The 20,599-nt window shown below is 38.5% G+C and overlaps 2 protein-coding genes across 2 annotated transcripts; both read right to left on the bottom strand.

Annotated features, from left to right (window-relative positions):
- Positions 1 to 5,546: 5,546 nt before the first annotated feature.
- mrpl24 (mitochondrial ribosomal protein L24) lies at positions 5,547 to 9,895 on the bottom strand. Its single transcript, XM_067612752.1, has 6 exons — positions 9,801 to 9,895; positions 9,402 to 9,588; positions 7,244 to 7,339; positions 6,683 to 6,786; positions 6,114 to 6,244; positions 5,547 to 5,842 (listed from the first exon to the last, which is right to left on the bottom strand). The coding sequence occupies exons 2-6, from the start codon at positions 9,582 to 9,584 to the stop codon at positions 5,706 to 5,708; spliced, it is 651 nt and encodes a 216-aa protein (XP_067468853.1). The 5' UTR covers positions 9,585 to 9,588; positions 9,801 to 9,895; the 3' UTR covers positions 5,547 to 5,705.
- Positions 9,896 to 12,121: 2,226 nt separating this feature from the next.
- On the bottom strand, positions 12,122 to 20,236 carry LOC137198801 (hepatoma-derived growth factor-like). Its single transcript, XM_067612755.1, has 6 exons — positions 19,823 to 20,236; positions 17,318 to 17,394; positions 16,451 to 16,589; positions 15,626 to 15,784; positions 15,339 to 15,527; positions 12,122 to 14,197 (listed from the first exon to the last, which is right to left on the bottom strand). Exons 1-6 carry the CDS (start codon positions 19,985 to 19,987, stop codon positions 14,177 to 14,179), a joined length of 750 nt encoding a protein of 249 aa, XP_067468856.1. The 5' UTR covers positions 19,988 to 20,236; the 3' UTR covers positions 12,122 to 14,176.
- Positions 20,237 to 20,599: the final 363 nt, after the last annotated feature.

Consider the following 20,599-nt stretch of genomic DNA (forward strand, 5'->3'; position numbering starts at 1 on the left):
CAGTGAATGTAGACATAACTTTTGTTTGTTTTCAAGAAAACTCGGCAGGGAACATTTGAGGCTGAGGTTTGGTTGAAATGAAAAAAGTTTGTCTGATGTGTCGTCCAACCTCTTCTAAATGAAAAAGTGTTTGTAGCTGTTTCAAATGGCCACATTCAACAGCAGAGCTAAAAGCCTGTCATCATAGAGAAGGGTTAGACGTCATGAGATGTGAATGTGGAGGTAACAGTGCACACTTTGGGACTGTTCCCTCTGTTGCACTCATTTGTACACATGAAAATCAATGGTAGTTGTATGAAGACTGAAAAAAGAAAAAGAGAGCTTGAGAGAAATGTTCAAACACAGCTTACTTTCTCACCTCTGCACACCAGAAGTGGGCTTAATTGTCAGATTGTAGGTTTCAGAAAGTTGCAGAAACTGTCAGATGCAGCCTGGCTCAGACGCTGTACACTGACACCTTTATCCTTTCAGTTGATATTGACATTTCATGATGCATATTCACAAACAAATTTTCACTGATTCAAACTACTACAAACCAACAGACACACAATGAACCTGGAGCTTTCTGGGCTTCCTGGAGGTCTGAGGCACAAGTGCCCACTTTGCCCAGTCAGTAATCCAGCTTTGGTCCTCTCATCAGTGGGAAACAGTGCAGCGCCGACTTGAATCACATCTCACTCTCAGTAGTGTGTTACAAGTAGCAAACACTATATTTCCAAGGATCGTCTTGGCTCACATTTGGATTTCACCATCTGTTTAAACTGTATGTAACAGGCGCTGAATAAGGTCAAGTTTATTGTGTAGCTGTGCCCTCTACAGTTAGAGTGAATGGTACTCTGTGGTGGACATCCTGTGGCTCAGCAGCAGCGGTTGATGTTGCACACCTGAGGAATCTGACACCCAGATACGAGCGGGACTGTCTGGGAAGGAAATGTCAAAGCTCAGAGAGAAGACAAAGATCAGATGTATGCTTCGGTCCAACTTGCTATTCAAGCTATGTCTGACCGTAAGACGTCATCCTCTCTGCTGTCAGTTGTCCTAAACATCAGTTACAGTGGTTTCTGAGGAGGAAGACCAACCTTCAAAGAAAAACCTCCACGACAGGAAGAATCAATCCAGGGGAAGCTTTCTTCTCCATTCCTTAGACCTACTGCAGGGATGCTGTTTCATAGTTAAACCTCATGACTGACCTTGCTAATGAAGATCATGTGATATGATTAAAAGCATCAGAACAGCTATAAAATGAACTTTGTGGGTAGATGTTGTTCTCAACCGCTGTTTTCAAGAATGAGCCTTGATCTTAAGGCTTTTAAAGTGGAGTTAAAGTGGTGTTCAGTGCAGGCACAAACAAAATAAAGTGAGTTAATTGTACTGAACATAAAACCCATAAATCATAAATCAAGTCTGGATGAGGGAATTAAAGTCCTAAAAGAAAAGTAAGACCTGTGCTCTACCTTCCTTTTCAGCTCCTCATCTTAACATATCGAGGTCATCCACAAGAATCCATCCGTCTAAATTAGACCAAACATAGTTAAACATGCATGCAAACCATGCCTTTGACCTGCGTACAACGCTAACGTTAGATTTTCCAGCAGCCTTCAAACAAGCAGCCTATAATTAGACACTATCATTATATTGTAGCTGAGCTTAGATCATCAAGTGACTCAAGAGCAACACTCAAATTTAGGTTTAAAGTGTCTTCAGATGTTCTGTAGATGCTTGAGAGATCACAATTCTGTCTATTTCTGTGAGGAGATCTTATTGCTGCAATGTAGAACCAGTCCGTCATGTGAAGAGAGAGAGAGACTGCACCAAGAGACAGTTGAGCTACTTTTAAGGTAGCATTTTGTGAAAGAACTCGACTCGGACACGTGTAGCCGACTCCCACCAGGTGGGATTCATTAGTTATCGTGGCTGAGTAGCAAATATGACTCAGCTAAAACACAGAGCACAGCCTGCAGTTTATTTTTATGTATTCTTAATTCTGCGTGAGTCATGTTTAGCGGTTTTCATTTAACTGGGTTACCAGAATTGCTGTCAACCTACCACAAATTACAAGATGGCCCTTCTCAAAACTTATTCTACCCTGCACAAGCTAAGACCGCCATAAATCTTTGCTTTTGTGTGTGTAAATGGAAAAATAAAGACAAATGAAGCAGGACTGGATACAAAGGTTCCACTTCACCAACATTACATTTCACCTTTCTATAATCCCAGACTGAAATCCATACAACACACATGCAACGACAGAAAAGACAGCCTTTGAATCATTTTTCCTCCCATAAAAGCGAAACCACAAAACCCTGTTTCCGCTGACTGGCTGCTTTTATTCCCTCTTGGATTCAAAGTGGCAGAGGCGAACTGGGCAGGAGGGACGAGTCTGGGAAGACTGCTTCACTCATCCGCTCATTGGCCAAACCAACGGCTTGCCATGCTTTCTGCATGATGTTACTGCACTGACCAGAAATTGGGGTATGGAGAGCCACTGTGAAATTTTGACGCAATTATATTATCTGTGACACATCGTTTTTTTTGTATCGCTGCCTGACAACGAGGCTAGTTGCTTCTACAGCTGGAGATCTGGCAGCAAGTAGACTCTGTCTCTTGGTAAATCTAGACTTGTGGCTAACCAGCAAGGAAAAAGAGACTTCATACGCTTCATGAGCCGCCCTACTCGTATATCACAGATGCATGAAGATCTAAGGCTGAGCTTATCCCGTTGACAGATATAGATAATAGGGGATATTTATAGCTACAATGGGCTATTTTAAGTGAATTAAAATATTGGAGTTTTGCTTCATGGGGGTAATTTAAAAAGTAAAGAATATAATTTAAACAGGGCTGTAGCCAGGAATTATAAATGTAGAAATACTGAGTCCAAATCCCGCAGTACAACCCCCTTGCCAAAAAAAATAAATAAATTTGACTTGTCATCACAAAAAGTGAAAAATGAAATTTTCTTCAGTCTTTTAACCATTGACTTATATTTTCTGTAAATTGTATATCACTACATGATGGTTTAAATGCTGTTTCAAAGCCTTCTTCACACTCTTATTATATATTCCTGGAGGAGAAACACTGTATCCCTTAATTATATTTTCATTTATTTCAACATACAGTAGCAGTCAAAAGTTTGGACACACCTTCTCATTGGACTGGTACTGTATATGTATGTTTTTTCGCCTAAAAACAGACCAGTTTAAACATATTTATCTATATAATTATCTATGTCCACACGAAGCTATGCAATTTTATGGCTCACATTGCACCACTCTGTTACTGACACCACACATGGTAATAAACTGAAGCTCATACAACATATTTTAACTTTGAGATCGTCATAGGCCTATGGAGTTCACATCAGGATCATGTTGGTTCATATTAAGGTGTTTTTGGATCCACAAATTCCCTGAATATATTATATTTGAAAATTCTAAGTTGTTGGAGTACTAGTTTGGAAAATTTTTTTATGGTTTCCAGTGCGACTCATTTGAGCTGTTGGAGAGGATGGAATAGACTAAGTGAATAAGTAAGGCTGTATTCTTTAACAGCTACCATAAAAAAACGCCCTTTACCACTACAATTAGCTGCTCAGTGGGAGAACTAAGTGTCTGAAAATGCAGATAGACACATCCTAAAGCTGCTGAGCCCAACCTTTTTTAGCTTGCCACACCTTAAAATGAACAAATGTGTGCTTGTGAGTTGATAAGCTTTGATATTAACTGATGAGCTTGATGGCAAAAAAAAATCGTGATAGAAATTTTCTTGTAAGTAACTAAATCAAATTAAGAAGTCTTCTTGAACATTTTGGCTATCATTATCTTCCTCATAAAGATCAAGTTACTCGATAACCCTGTTTTGTATTTAAGTGGGTCACAAATGCATAGGTGAGGTCTTATTTGAAACCTGATGCACAAAACGGTCACAAATCCAAGGAAAAACATGCAGTGCCATTGTATAAAAAGTCAAATGAGGTGAGTTTGGACTTTGTTGAAACTATCCAGTCTGTGTAGTCTCCTCCCAAACCATTTCCTTCTGCAGCCTGTTTCCCAGACACGTTGGAAAGAGAGACTCATTTGTCTAAAGGCTTTAAGTTTTGGAAAGCAGCTTGTCTGGGGCTTTGTATAATAATATGACCATCATCAGTCTTATGACTTATCCAAACAAACTGCAACCATTTTCTGCAACCATTAGAATTATTAACCCTGACAATACCAAGAAAAATGCAATTTACCAATCTCACAGACTGAATGTATTATGTATTCTACAATAAATGGCAAGAAAATGCTTTTCTCGAGGACTTTACATTGCTATCTCAGCCAAAATGCAGCTTTCAGAAGCTTCGGATACTTATAATAATACAGATTAGTTCCTGCTGAATAAATATTATCCAAGTATTTGTATTGTGTGGGAGCAAAATCTGATGTTCTTTTCCAAAATTGCTGCACATTGACGCTGATATATTTGGCAAATGAGTTATCAAACAGTTACGTATTTGCACATCCAGCAGACGCGGAGCAACATTAACATTGATTTGTGGTCATGCTTGAATGCACTTGAGGAATCTGAGTCCAATAGTCACTCTCTTTTTAGCTCCGTCTCAGTCACTATCAACTCCAGAGGAAAACATCTGGCTCTTTATCTGCTAAATGCTCCACCAGCTTCTACAGCTAGTTGCTACTTTGTCCGCCTGCTTTGGTGCTGAGCAGGAAGCACAGTAAGTTTATAAGCTACAAGCTGCAGCTGGAAATTACACTGATGAGAGCAGTAAGAATGAACCAAAACAGCGAAGTTTAAAACCAGGACAATGCTGAATGCAGCTGAAAGATGCTAAAAAGACACTTTGATTTAACCTGACACGGCAGAGGGTTTGTTACACAGAACCATCTGAGAAGTCGTCCTTGGAAACTGTTTGGAAAAGGGCAGGCACACTCAAAAAAAAAAAAATACTTGGCAGATGATTGGATGAACTATCTGTCTATCACCGTCTTACCTTGCAAGGCAGCTGGATTCGCTAGACCACAAGATCACATGGGAACCCTCATAGGATGCTGATTGGTCCAAACCACCGATTGTTCAGATACAAGCACATAACTTACAGCCTGACAAGATGGATTCTTGCATGATGTAGTGATGTTGTGATCTTGTGAATCCAGTTGCCTCGCAAGGTAAATACTGATAACCAAAGTAATCTAGCAAAAGTAAATATCTGTAAAGCTCCACTGCTTGTGAACTGTTAGAACTATGAGATTGCAGATAAATACTGCAGTTTTGATATCATACTTGTGATGTAGTAGTTTTGTTGTTCCACTATTAAAATATAAAGTGAACCTTTAGTTTACAGCAAACACAAACCATTAAAATGATTGGTTTACACATCATATTTATTCACAATAATACAAGAAACAAACATGATAAACTCTGATAGCACTGTAAAGAGAGAATGATCGAAGCTGCACACCTTCAGGAAACATTCAAGTAGCAGATCTGTTATTGGCTTTGTTTGCACGTCTGTTTCACCACTGCATTCATTTCCTTAATGTGTATGTTGCACCAGTATTTTAAAGTCCAAAAGCCTTACTCATGTCATCCTCCCATAGTCTCTTTTGATATGACGTTCAGCTTGACTCACACCAAAACAAGGTATCTTCAGAGTGTGAAAAGTGGACAAAACAAAGGGATCTGAGTGTCTCTGAGTTATCTGGTTAGTACCAGTACGACCTCCGCTGCCTCCTGTTCTCCACGATGCCCAGTTTCTCCATGACCTCTTCCTCCAGGGTCTTAAGAGAAGGTACGTAGGTCTTTTCTAGAGTGTCTTCTGGGCTGGTATCTTTGGGACCATCTGTGAGGACAGAAATAAAAGTTAGTCACATGCAATAATAAACAGTACTCGAGGGGAAAAAAGTTTCTGTTTCCCATGTTCTAGCTGAGTTTTTTCCATTGTAAAACAATCAAACTGCATCACTCAGAAACCTATTTTTGGAATTCACGTCTGCAAAGAGTGGAAAGTCATCCTGTGTTATGAACTGATTGTCAGTTACATATGCTATAAACCGAACCAAGTGAGAAGAACTCTCCTCCAGTCAAAACACACACAAGACAGACACTCTCACCTTTCCACTGTTGCGGTACGATGCCATCTCGTCGTTCCACAACAGGTTTTGGGAGGATTCGTCCTGTCCTCAGAGACACTCGGACTCTCTCGCCCTCCTCAGTGAATCTCCACTCCACGTCAGTGGGCTTCCTGGAGGATCAAGATCAGTATGTAATAGCCAGTCTGTTTTTGAAACCAGTGATCATTTATCTAAATAACACTTCACTATTTTTAACATTTGGAAAGTAGTTTGAAGACTTATTATAGGGCATTTATCTTAATGGTAGAGTAAAGGAAAAAGAAACATGAACTACAGCGCAGAAACACTGCATATAAAAAGTTCTGTCACGCAAAAAAATACATTTTTAAAATGCGTGTGAACAGAATATCTTATGTGCTAACTTGGTCAAAAAGGTTTTAAGAGTTCAAAAACAGCCCTTTTCAGGGTAACATTTATAATAACTTCAGCACAAGCTAATGAGTTAATGCAAGACCATCTAAAATAAAAGAACCATGACTCATTTTGTCTGCTAACCCTGGAGTAGGGATCCACAATTTGAATTCCTGCGTTATCAAGGCTTACTGTACCTGTCGGAGGGGTCGATTAGGGCAACGTCACGGATCAGGAGGGGAGCCTCATTGGCAACATAGGTCCCACGATAATCCCCCGATTTTCCAATATACCTGTGATGCTGAGACAGAAAATAAATGTTCACAGTTCTCCATCTTGAAAGGCCAAAAAAAGTCAAAAACAGCTGGTGGCCAAATGGCTTTTATGTGGAGCACTTAGTCAGCAGCTGCACCTTGATCTGTTATGTTTCACCATACACCATCTGGCTCCATCTGGTGGAGCTTAACAAGTACAGAGTGTAAGACAACAACAGTAATGCTTATGAAAACTTTACTGTTAACTTCACTTATTGGTGAAATGAGAAGATTGGTAATGAGAACACTGGTCGAGTTCATTTAAATGAGGCGTCGCTATTCTGTGTAGAAAGAACAAGAGCCAACCTTTTATCCTCTTTACAGCACTACCAATTACACTGTAATACACCGAATAATGTTCTGTGTTGTGTATGTAGCTTGCTGGCAACCACGTCTTAAACAAATAGACAATTGTTTCCTCTGGCAAAAACATGATTTCCTTACTGTGTTCAGTCCCTCCAGCATAACCCAGTTTCTGTGTCTGAAGACTTGGATCACTTTTCCCTGTTTCCCTTTGTCCTTCCCCGCCAGAATCTCCACCTGAAAAACAAATGACAGACAGACACTCAGTTCTTTGTTGTATAAAAAGTTCTTCTTCATGTGAAGAAGATTCATGAAATGTACCAGTTACTTTTGTCAGTCAAAGTTTGGTAGAAATATGACTTAATTATCAGTTTAAGGGTGGAAAAGCTGTCAAATATTATTCTTTTGTAAAGCCGTAATTTTCCAAACCGTGAGATGATACACATTTGTTATATTTTGTCACACTATTTCATATTAATGTAACTATCCTTTAAATATCTTTGCTTACATAAGACCACCATGGGCAAAGGTGCAAATCAATGATCAGGACTGTTTTATGGCAATACTGGATTTTTGCATCAGTGTGCTGAAGTACCTTAATGTGTCAGGTATTAAAATAAAAAGAGACATTCCTGCTGGCTTATTTTATCCAGACATTTCTAAATTGATTTTTAAAAATTTACTCTGCATGAAGGATATCCACGTAGTGATATATCCACATGGCCCACTCTTACTTGACAATGTAGAAATATTCTATCAAAATAGCTCCATTTAAAATGTTACTGAGGTAAAAAAAAAAACAGGTATGAGCTTGAAAATTGACTTCTTGTACTCATTTATTCTGAAGCAGAGGTTTGCAGTAGGGCCGCAGGGGAGGCACAGGGAGAAATTGTGGAGAGAAACTTAAGTTGAATTTTGACTTGTCAAACACAGGTTTAACCAATATTATTACTTTAATTACATGGCAATAATTGCTGGAACAGAGCCATCGTTATTGTTATTAGTTCCACTTCTGCTTTTTCTACTATGACATGTCAAACTGCTCGCTGTAAAAAAGTTTATGCATCTGATTCATTTGGCAAGGCCAGCAAGATACAGGTAAGCAAGATTTATCCAAAAAGCAAAACAACTACAACATGACAGGTAAGAAAAAGAAATTGGTGATGCTCATCATGTAAACTAACAAGTAAAGTGAAATCCAAAATATCAATTAATCAATATCAATTTTACTATCAAGTGTACTAGCAATAGACATTTTTCTGTTGTGTGTAAAAGCTGGTAGTTCGGGCAAAGTTGAATTAAGATTTTTCTTTTGCATAAAAGAAACTATTGAGAAACCTGCAATTCATGTTCTTGATAATGTTATTTCAATCAACTTCACCCCTGTTGTCACTAGTTTATTATAATATAATATTGTTAGTTTACCAGTTAATAAAGACGTAATTATATTTTATCTGACAGAAAAATTTGGGAACCGTTAATCTAAAGCACAGTTCCTTTCAGGGTTGAGGAACTTATATTAACGTTGTGGCTGGTCCACAGGTAGAACAAAATGTCATCATTTTTGATTAAAGAATAAGTTCACAACTTTTTTAAGTGTGTCTTCAAACAAGTCAGGTGCCCATATTAACACTGAAAGAGGTTTTCCTTCATTCCTCTGGTTCATACTGAAAGATTCCCTTCAGATGCGCTTTAAATGTAAGTGACGGGGGCCAAAATCCACAGTGTGTCCACACAGTCATTTAGTGCAAACTCATTCAGCAGTCTGAGTTAGTCATATCACGTGGATATTCAGCACAAAATTCCCTCTTTGTATTTCCTCTGGCAGTGTTTACCTGTTGAGTTTAAGTGTAGTAACAAAAAGAGGGACTTTGGCACTAAAAAGACTGTAAAAATTAAAAAGAGAAATAGATCTGGTTGACAAGAGCCGTGACACTGTTTACATAAAAGAAGATATCTACTTGATTTGACTAATTTGGACGACTGAAGCTTCATATTAGTTTCAGGTAAACTTTTAAATACATTTATGCATAGAAGGAGGCTTGTGCATTATGAAGGGATCTTCTAATGGCTAGTATGAACAGCAGGAATGATTATGACAACAAAAACCTGCTTCAATGTTCATTTGGGCACCGAAATGTTGATTTAAAACAGATTTAAAAGATTGTGAACCCGTCCTTTGAGTGCTGGTGTCTATCTCAAACTTACACTGAAACTCTGTGCTTGATGAAATGTACTTTTAACTCTATCTGTAGTATATGATGTTATGACCCTGGTCCTCAGGTCCTCTGTTACTCACAGTGTCTCCTCTGAACACGGACCAGTCCTCCGGCGCTAACGGCTCCACAAACACCTTTCTCCTCTTCTTCCCCGCAGGATTCAGCCTTTTCGCGGCCACGGTCCACGGTCTGTTGGTGCCGTAGCGATAATCTTTGGGCACAACAACCCTGGCAGCCATCGACAGGAGAGCCGTCAGCCTCATTGTGCTGCAGGAACAAAATCAAATCCAAGCTAGTTAGCTGTAAAAGCTAATCAGTCTCCCTTGACAACAGTTAGCTAACATCAGCTATTCGCCGCTATTTTCACACATTCAAGAATCTCTCACGGCACTGCTACGTATCTTTTCAGATAAACCCTTTTCTAAAGAGGTAGTTATACTAAAACTGACCTAGAAACATGCAGAAACTTTAGCTCTTACCCTCTCTGTATGTCAATGTCACATGTAGCCGCATTCACACCAACAGTCGCAGCGACAGACAGCGCCACCTACTGGACAGGAGAGTGACAGCTGCCTCGACGCATGCGCAGTGGCCGATCGATGCATCTTGGTGCGGTTGGTGCACAAACAGAGATGAGAGATTGATTTGTGGGCAGGATGCAGGCCGCTGACCGCAAGATGACCTTCACTGTACTTCAGCTGTGTACTCCAGTGTATTCAAGCAGTTTCTAGAGGGTCTACATGTCGCTGATTCAAAATGCAGTAAAAAGCATGTTTGATGTGAAACGCACAGAGCAAGATCACTCCAGGAGGATTTAGTTAATTGAATGTATTAAAGTATTTTAAAACTGTTTTGTGCAAAACTCCTACTGGAAAGAACCAAACTGACTTGTTTAATGCTTACCCTTTAAACACACAATGTGCTAAACACCAACTCCAAAAGTCAAATTTCAATGTTTATTATAATATATATATTAAGTGTAGAGATTGCTGTTTGTTTAGTTCTCTCACAAGATTACCCAAATGAGCAGTATTGTAATGTTACTTCTAATGTCTTTACCAGCAAAGGAAAAGACAAGAATGTAATTTATTTTCTTTGGATTTCTGCCAAAATGTTGCAATGTATTGAGTGTCTGTTACAGCAGTAAAAGGTGGTTTATGCTCTCCAGCATCACAGCACGACTGCAGTTTACTGTATTTTAGATTGGATTAAATTTACAAGTGATTGAAATATCTAAGATGTGTTGACTTGAATAAATACAAAATTTGTGGATGATGCAGAACAGAGAAAGTAAACTGCTGCAGTGATGTAAAATCAATCATTTTTTGATGTAAGATTTAGTGTAACGTCAGACTTTACACTAAAATATTGTACATTCAATAAAATCAAAGTAAAGATGTGACTTTTTTTATTGCACGCTTCACTAATATTGATTTCTTGTACAAAAATCACTTACTTTGTTAAAGATGTCAACTATGCTTTGAAATGTAAAAACCCAAAGATAATTATTATTATTGCAAATTTTATGATTTTAAAGGGAAAAGTTTACTCACATTATGATATAAGAATACCAATGTTAAATATTTTCCCTCAAGACTTTATATTTTCACTTTTTAAAATGACATAAAACCGTATCTACACATTTAAATATTCTAATCACATTTTTGAAAACATTGAACATTTTTTTCTGTAATTATTGTCTGTTAACTATTCTTGTTGTTGTAAAGTTGTATTAAAATAAAATGGAAATATATTTTGATTGATAAAGTTGATACAGTTTTATATCCTGTTTTGGCTAAGTCTTAATTAAACTGCAGCATCTGTATTTACTAAACTCGGCGTGTTGATCACGTCGGTTTATCTGTGACACTGGGACCAGTTGACTGTTGAAACAGGCCCTTATTTCAGGTTGGGAGCACCAATGGAGGCAGATACTGAATACAGAAAGTGGTTATTACAAGACATACTGTAATGCTACTGTGACCAGGCTGGGAGATATTTATAGCACCCATATACACCACAAGACTAGAGGCAAGAAACATTTCTGAAAACCTGCAATCGAACATGAACGCACGCTGAGGCAGTCACTAATCATGCGGACCGAGATGTACCAGCACGTTTAGAAATCAAACATTTCAGCCCTAAATGAGGGATTTCAACTGCAGCAAAACTAATATATCTAAATTAAAGTGAAATACATTTGCTTTATTTTAATTAAGGAAACAAAATGGAGTATTTAAATCAAACAGCAGCGTTCATATGTTGTATGAGAAGGAGAAACGAGCACAGATTTAAAACAGCGTCACCAACCAAACAATGTATTCAAAGAACTCAACCAAACCCCCATGACAAAATCAAAGCTGTCAGGACATCTTATGTAACACCAAAAACTAGTTCAACCATCACAGCCCAAAGCCCCAAACTGTGCCATTAGTCTCTCTTGGGAGCAAATTATTTGTGACAAGTGCACACACACACAGAAAGGTGCCATCGCTAGTTTAATACATTTATAATCGAGTGAAAAATGAGATCTGAAAACGATTAATTAGGTTTGGTTGGTTTGAGAAGTAGCAGTAGACTTTCCCCTTGTTTGAAACTTGAGTTGTGAACCACTGATGAAGCTACAGTTTGGTTTAAAAGTGTGACTCAAGAGGATGATCTGAAAAAAAAAAAGTAACTGTGGACATTTTGTTGGCTAAACAGAGAACAATTACTAAGATTTAATTGATTCAGGTGCTTTCCAGAGAATCTGAAACAAACAAGCACTGCTTATTGAATATAAACATGACAAAAATAAAGGTTTTTTTTTTGTAATCAACATGTTTATTAAATGGACTGGCAACTACAATAGTAAACTAAGCAGCAGATTAAGATGAATGGCAGCTTCCGAAAGTAACAGAGAAAGCTAAACCAAGAATTACACTTCAATACCAAATTATTCCTGTGCAATTAACTCCAGGTCTGAGTGAGGGGGGGAAGGGGGCGGGAGGCGCTTTGACCATTTTATATCTTTTGAAATCAGTGGTATTGGTGACAGGAAGTTGGTTGTAAAAGTCGTGTGTAAACCATCTTAAGACAACACTTTCTCACTTGTAAGAGCCGAGCTTTTCCCCTTAGGTTCATAATTTGGTTAAACTGCGGGCTCGTGTTGCCAAATACAGGAAAGAACACTAAAGCGATAATAACATCAACATGGTGAGCAGGCCAAGCATTTAAAAAGAAAAAACAACAAAACTTGAACCTTAGGGATGAGTTTGCACCAAAAAAATCTACCAATAATGGAAAATAACATCATCACATATTGAACAACATGTTGTCTAAACAAATGTCTTGAATAAAACACTTCTTTAAAACACACACAACTTTGTTTCACAGCCAAAATAATAAGACCACTGAAGTAAAACAGATTCCAGTTAAGAGGGTTGGAAACCAAAAAAAAAAAAAAAAAGTATCAGAAATCAAAGTATTACAGATGGTGCACTCAGTAGATTCTTCTCATTTCAATTTCTTTCAAAAAATAAAATAAAATCACGACATATGTTGGCGTTAACAATGTCAGCGATACATGTGAGAGCTGAAAGAGAGAAAAAAAAACAACATATTTGGTACAAACAATTACTGAATGCAATGCAATCAAGTGTTCTTCACAATTACATCACCAGCATCAAGCAACGGCAGCATTAATGAGAGCTAAATATGAAAATGATAACTGAAATTGAAGAGTTGATGGATTTGAAAAGAGAGTTTGCGATAATTTCTCCAGGAAAAAAAAAAGAAGAAGAAGAAGAAAAAAAAAAAGGTGACGAATAACTTCCCTCCCGCGCACGCTAATGCCTCAGCTCCATCTTTACTTAAAATGTTTCAAGACCGAGCTCGTACACACAAAACATTCAGGAATGTCTTTCTGCTTTCAATAATGCACATCATCATCATCATCATCATCATCATCATCAGAGAGAGAGTTACTCTGGAACATACAGAGAGAGGAGGGGGGGGGGTTACAAACTTAAGTAACCTTTTAAATCTTAAAATAGTTCTTCTCAAATGTTTTGTTTGTTTTTTTTTCCTCAAAAGCCGAGTAGGCAACACTGTGGGATCCGTTGTGGGAAATTAATCACATTGTTTTTGTCACCTGCGTTTGAAGCACACACACACAACTACACCAAAGCAACAAAACCTGTGTTGCGTTAAAACGTCGTACAGTGAACTAGACAATGATTAATGGGGCAGGAAAAAACTCTGAAAGTGCAACTCATCATGTATCCAAATGACTGAATATATGATTTTAAGATGAGGCTGAGAAGCTAGGTGAAACAAATTGAAGTAAAACATTTCATGTAGGAATTAAAGCTGAGAGAGCATGAGTGAAAATGTCTTTTTTTTCCCTGTACAATATCTATCTTTTAAAACCATCAAATGGGAGTATTTGTCAAATATCTTTTTTTTTTTTTTTTTTTTAAATGTTCTCCTTTTTTATTTATTATATATTCAGTGTTTTATTCCCTCTAAACTGAAAAAAAAATGTTTTGACACCTAGCATTCAGTCTTTGTAATTATGTAATTGCACTTAGAAATAAAAAATATATACACACCAAAATCCCATTTTATAAATGAGCCTCAAAGTGCTCAGTTCAATTGTTTGAAATCAGATTAGCAAACTTTTTTTTTCTTTCTGGGATATATGATATCCCAAAATGGCAAATAAGGATTTGTTTGTCTCTCAATACAAACACTTAGGTTTTTAAAATTCTCCTATTAATTAAACAGCTGAAATCTGGCATCCTGCATGTAATCTGTGTTGATGCTTCAATTCCAGAGAAGCATCAAAGGTTCTTGGTTTTCTTCTGAGTTGATGTTAAGCGCTGTCTGTCACCGGCTGCAGGGAGAACAAGAGAGTGATAAGAGGAATTATTACAACGTCTTCATCAAGTAAAAGAACGTTTGATATTCTACAAACAACAGCATGTATATACATACAATTAGTTATATTGTATTCTCCTTAAATATCTACATACTTCACATTACTGCAGACTATTTTCCAAACCTTAGTCAAACCATATTATGACAATCACTATTTTCAGAGGTGTGAAAATTTACTTACAACAGATTTGAAATAAGCTTCAGACAAGCGATCCATCATTGTGAACATCAGATTGCATTTTTTTAAAGAAGTTTCAATCGTGGTGCATTCAAATGTTTGTGAAAAATTCAAACGTCCAAGAGTGAAAAGAAAATGTCAAGATTGAATTATTTTTCTGACAACATCTATGTTTATGGGGGAACAACTTTTACTTCTGGATTTGCTTTCTCAGCAACCAGCAGATGAAAGATGGAGACTGTGCCACCTGCTACCACAGAGAGTGTTGCATTATGGGTTGTTTGTAACCTCAGTGTTGCTAACGCTCACAAGATTCTTTAACAACATTTAAAGTGTGACTATTATGAGTCAGTCAGTGCTAAAAGTGTTAAGTCAGCTCAGCTTAGCTACAGAAGCCACACAAATGTGGGATTTATGTTTTGCTTTCGTGTCACTCTAACTTTATCACTTTAAAAAGGTGAAAAGGGTTCAAGGCTGAGGACTCCATTAGTATCTTGTGGAAACTTTTCCAACAGTTTTTTGTAACATCAAAAAGTTTTTCTTTTTTCCCAAAAACATGTGTTGGAAAAGTCTTATATTTGGACCAATACGATGATGCTTTACTGCACCCAGTTCTCAGATGTCAGAGCTTCACACAAGCACTTGAATGCAACTAAAGCAAACAATGTTTATTGTCATTGTTTACTGATCTAAAACAAATTTCAGGTCTCTGCAATTTGGCTTTTCATACTTTACCATCATGAACTGAAGACAGTGACTGCGTACAATTACATGGTCAGCAATATTGTGAAGTCTACACAATCTGTTGTTATTGTGTTAAAACCTGTAAAAACACTGGTCTGGTCCTTTAAGCCCCAAATGACCCCTTATAATGTGATGTTTCCAGGGTAAAACAACATTAATAAGTGGAGCGTCTTACCTTATCTGCTGTTAGCTGCCCCCCTGCTGCAGCGTTTTCCTGGGCCTCTGGTTTTGACTCGCCCTGTGAGGAGGGAGCAGTCGCCTTGGGTCCGGCCACATCATTGAGCTTCTCCTCTGTGTTGGACTTGACGCTGTCTACTTTAGAATCGCCCTCTGCCTCCGTATCCTTCGGCCGTTTGGGAGATGCCTAACAAAAGGGTTTGAGGAAGTGTCAACCACGAGCCGACTCTGAAACTCTCTACTTGGGACTGTGTTTGAGTGACGGGCTGGAAGAGAGACGCTCACCTCTGTGGACTCCTCTGCTTTACGTTTAGTTCCTCCCCTCTCGTTTTTCTCGTCGATGACCAGGGCCCCTTCGTCCTCATCGCTGCTGCCCTCGGCATCTGCTTTCTCCGAACTAGCTGTATCTCCTGCTCCTTCTGACGCGTTGTCCTTCTTTGATGACTAAAGGCAGAGACTTAAATATTAGTAAAACACAAGGAAATAAAACTTCAGTCACATTTTAATCCCAAATGTTGCAGATTAACCTGCTGAGCCATATATAGCATACAGCAGCAAGTCTGAATGTTTTGTTAAGTAGAATAATACATTTATTTACACTGTTGCAGCATTTGGCATCATACTCAATTCATCCGCTGCACTGATTGTAAATACTTACAAGTGGCTGGTACCAATTTCTCAGACGTTTGTTTGGAAGTTGAGATAAACATTCAAAGATGGTACCAGTAGTAAGATATTTGTTGAAGAAACTAACTTTATCAAATGCACACAGACAAGAGGACTTTCGTGTAACATATTATCCTCAGCAGTTAATGAATTCTTCAAGAAATAGTAGGTTTCCTTTTTTTTTGACATGTGATATTTTTGCATCCTGAGATGCATCATCATGCCCCCAAGTTTTGTCAAAATCTGATCGGCAGCATCAGATCTTGAACACAACACAACAAACACATAAACAGAAACTGAACTTAAAACTGCTTTTTCCCTCTTTGTCCCTCCATCAGAGTTAACCCTTAAAAATGTGTCTCAAAACTATAATAAAATAATAAAAAAACTACAACTCACAGCACAGTTGTACAAACTTGGCCTGTATCCTACAAATACACAAACCTCGTAGCCTTCATGCGTGACAGTGGGGTTGTTCTCAATCTCCCAGAGTCCCTCAGCGAAGCCTTTCCTCTTGTTTGCTTTTCCGAACTTCTCCTTACATTCGTCGTATGGGAACAAATCCTTGGCCCCCAAGAACGCCCTGTGGTGGTCAAAGATGTCAACATAAGTCAATATCTGTCCTAAATGTGTGGACTGATCCACTCAAATTTGACATTTGAAGTTTATGAAGTCAATAAAGATTAATTATTTATCAAGTAACAAAACCAAACATCTTAAGCTCTTAATGGTCCTTAGAGGCTGCAAACTGTAAAAACATAAGTGTTTAAAGGGACGAGCATCATGCCGATCATTGTGCTGCTCTTGTTAGAGCCTTAACAGCGGTGGAGCTGGTATGTAAGACATGTAAACTGTGCATTAGACTGATATTTCCTGTGTACAAACTGAAAATTTGGCAAAGGGTCACCCAAAACATTATAATGTAACATCAGGGGGCTACTTATAGGCTATTCAGAGAAGATTTAATGACTCTTCTTGGACTAATGTGAGGGTTTACGGAGAATTTTGATCCAACAGTGTTCAGGAAAAGTCACAGATCACCAAAATCATTACACAATCGTCCTCCGGTGACAGTGAATATCAATATGAAATTTCTTATGCTGGATCTCTGTATGTGTGGCACAGTTGCATAACTTAACCTAAATAAATACCAATAAGAAAATGATCATTAGTAACGGGTATTTCCCAACCGGCAGAATTAGTTCATGCAGGATGTTTGTTTTAATTTCATTTCATTCATCTCAATCAGTTTCTGCCATCATTCAGGCGCCACCTGGAAAAAGACCGACAGCATAAACAGACTTTACTTACGTCTCATGCGTCCCAAAAAAGAACACTTGGTACTTGTTCGAGGGGGATTTCACAGCTCCTTCCGGTAATTCGTCAATCTGTGAATTGAGCACACAGCGTCTTAAGAAAGAATGCTGATAAAAATTGATGTAAGCTTTATAAATATTCAAGCGATGATGTGAAACAAAAAGAGCCAAAAGTAGGTGACCGATTCTGACGTGAAGTGAGAAACACTGAACCAAAAAACAGAGGTCACGTGTCTCCAGAATGACGGCTTCAGTTAACTTCATTCATTCATTGCTATAAATTATTGATGTGAATGTGTTCTGAAAGTGGCAGCTCTTTGAGTCACCAGTGTCCATGCTGGGATTCATTCTCTTCATTTCAATAGTATCGATTAATCTGTTGAATATTTTGTTAATGATTTAGTCTATAAATATTAGTGAAATATTATGGAAAGGGCCCATCATAAGTTCTGAGAGCGCAGGGTAACATCATGAAATTGGTCTTTTGTCAGACAAACGGAACAAAAAATATACCCAAAATATTTGATTTATGATAAAATAGAGAAATAATAATAGAGCTGCAACAAACAGTCAATTAATTGATTAGTTGCCAACTATTAAATTAATCGTTTTTTAAGAAAAAAAGTCAAAATTTTCTGATTCCAGCTTCTCAAATGTGAATATTTTCTGGTTTATTTAGTCTTCTACGATAGTAAACTGAATATCTTTGGGTTGTGGACATAAGAAAACATTTGAGGACGTCAACAGATTAATCGTTAACAATAACAATCATTAGTTGCAACCCTAAATAATAATTAATTTTACTGCACCTTTCATTCATAGTGAAAGTCAAAGTGCTATAAACTACAAACAGTGCAGTAAATCCTCACATTTAGGAGGCTTGAAACAGCAAATATTTGATTTTTTGACTTGACTGTTAAATTACATGTTCCAATAAAAATGAATACTAAACTAGGCTTTTATGACCGGATAGTTACGCCTCAAAATTGAGTTCCCTCCATTGCTGATTGAAAGCTATTTTAAATGTATTACTCAGCTTGATGAGTGTAAAATTCCCTCATAATTTAACTCATACTGAGAACACAGAGGTAGCTTTTTGTTTCACTTCTCACGTTTAAACATTCTCACAGCGCACCGTCCTGCCTCCTCCACTCTGCCAATATTTATATGTGTGTTAAAACGTGCACAGCAAGACACAAGGGGGGGGGGGCACAGGAAAGCCCTATTATGACGGCCTAGCTGTATTATGTCTCTTCGCCTCCAACCAGACCTCCTGCCTCTGGGGCATTCCCAGATAGGGCCACACTGCCTGTCAGGATAGGTGGGGCAGGGCCTGCAGCCTGCTGTCATGAGGCATGACTGATAAGACTCAGAAAAAGGAGGGAAAAGGCACAGATCAATTAACGCAAACTCTACCACTGTAAGTGAATGGGCAGATCTTATTTATAAGTACACTTAATAAACCAAGTGTATGGAGGTGGAGGGAATAAGCTGTTGCGTTCAGTTGTATGGATTGCTGCCAGTTTTGGATAAAGTCCAGTAAAACGCAAAACTATTTTTGTCTGTTTTCCTCCTTTTTTGCATATGTTTAACTATTCATAAATCTTAGAGCGAGGTAGCATTTTAATGGGGGAACCTAGTTTGAATGAAAACATTTTCTCCCACGCTGTATGATTAGGAAACACTGACGGCGACAGTTAAGTGTTTATGGACCGGGTAGACATGACGTTATGGTCTTACACCACAGTTTTTTATTAGCCCCTGACTATATTTGAACGTAATGGGGGTTAAAAATTTACAAGCAGAGACATTAGGTTTCCAACAAGTGTGCGCAGGTGGGAATGTTTACAAAGCACCTCAACTTATGGCTACACCAGCAGCCGCATGTACTCCGAAATGCAACAGTTAACGCTAATCAAGGGAGAAAACTTCAAACTTATTTTAGCACATTAAGAAGTTACGACGCGGCTTCGTGGTTGCTGTCCTCATTTAGCTCCAGTTAAGTTAACATTAACCGCCGGACAGCCGTTGACGCTCAGAGCGACACAACCGTTAATTTTCTCCGCAGGCGGACGTTACATTACCCAACGACTGTTTAACGGTTGCGAAAAAAGCTCGAAGTTAACATTAGCCTAACAGGGCCCCTGGGAGACGAAAGCAGGCTGTTTAATACGAAAAGCGGGACACGAAAAGCGACGTTAGCTACTGGTCGAGAGCAGCTCGCAACAACATCCACATTTAGTTATCTGTAAGGGTAATTAGGTGTCTGCCGACACGATGAATCATCCGAAAGAAATGTGCAACTGTCTATAGTCGAGTTGCTGAATGTGTGTGTGTGGATGCTGGGCAACGTTAGCTAACACGACACAGCTAGGCTAACTCATGGCAGCTAACCAGTGTTAGGCCCTGCAGGTAAACAAGTCCTAGGAGCCACCGGACAGGCTGACATGAACACCAAACCTCAAGCTGGAAACAAGATGTGTTACGTCTGGTTGCTTACCCTCGCAGGCCAGTGTGGATACCCCTTCATTTTAGCAAATACAAGGTCTCCAGGTTTGTATTCCCTTTGCCTGTTGGATCTCGGCATGTTTCTTGCAGAAATGGCTAGTGCAGTATCCGGGTTGATCAACACATGCAACAAATAAGCCAAGCGTCCGTTTGTCATCCAAATTAACCAGGCGCGGAAAACTGGAGCGAAGACGCGGCGGGCGACTTTTTTCGCGGATTCTTGTGAACTGTAGCCGCGACGCGCAGTCAATATACGCTACCTTTCTAGGTTTTATGTTGGAATAGCGTTTCAGTTTGTGGCTAAACGCTGCGGGTGTTTAGTTTAAACGTTATCCCACAATCCACTGGCTTGTCTGTCGGACTGTTTGGGTTTGAAATTGAAACCCGCTTCCCTCTTAGCAGACGCGCCCCCAGCAGCACCTGATGCAGCTGCACAGTTAGCGCCCCCCCTTGACCAAAACCTCATACTGAAGGTACATTTCATGCAAAAAAAAAAAAAAAAAAAAAAAAATCTTAATGTTTCTATGGCGATTGACAAACTAATTTTTTAGGAAATTAAGCAATAAGTCAGTTATTTACTTGGAAAGTTGCATGGCAATGTTTTTTTTTTTTGTTTTTTTACTCAAACGAAGTGCATATACAGTACAAGAAATAACGTCTTCTACAGCAATTCAAATGAAATATTTCATTCCATAGCAGGAACTAAATGAAAAAAAAACAGGCAATGTTAAGTTATGATATCATAGAATAATCACAGCTCTGTATCCCA

Source organism: Thunnus thynnus, chromosome 15 (genome assembly GCF_963924715.1).
Source record: "Thunnus thynnus chromosome 15, fThuThy2.1, whole genome shotgun sequence".
Taxonomy (NCBI): Eukaryota; Metazoa; Chordata; class Actinopteri; order Scombriformes; family Scombridae; genus Thunnus; species Thunnus thynnus.

Excerpts from the sequence above, each read along its gene's own strand:
- mrpl24 (XM_067612752.1), bottom strand. The coding sequence starts at position 9,584 with ATGAGGCTGACGGCTCTCCTGTCGATGGCTGCCAGGGTTGTTGTGCCC. Across the intron at positions 7,340-9,401 it reads CCGTGTTCAGAGGAGACACT|GTGGAGATTCTGGCGGGGAA; the intron begins GTGAGTAACAGA and ends TTTGTTTTTCAG. Across the intron at positions 5,843-6,113 it reads CGTACCGCAACAGTGGAAAG|ATGGTCCCAAAGATACCAGC; the intron begins GTGAGAGTGTCT and ends CTGTCCTCACAG.
- LOC137198801 (XM_067612755.1), bottom strand. The coding sequence starts at position 19,987 with ATGACAAACGGACGCTTGGCTTATTTGTTGCATGTGTTGATCAACCCG. Across the intron at positions 17,395-19,822 it reads ATCCACACTGGCCTGCGAGG|ATTGACGAATTACCGGAAGG; the intron begins GTAAGCAACCAG and ends CTCAATTCACAG. Across the intron at positions 15,528-15,625 it reads AAGCAGAGGAGTCCACAGAG|GCATCTCCCAAACGGCCGAA; the intron begins GTGAGCGTCTCT and ends CCCTTTTGTTAG.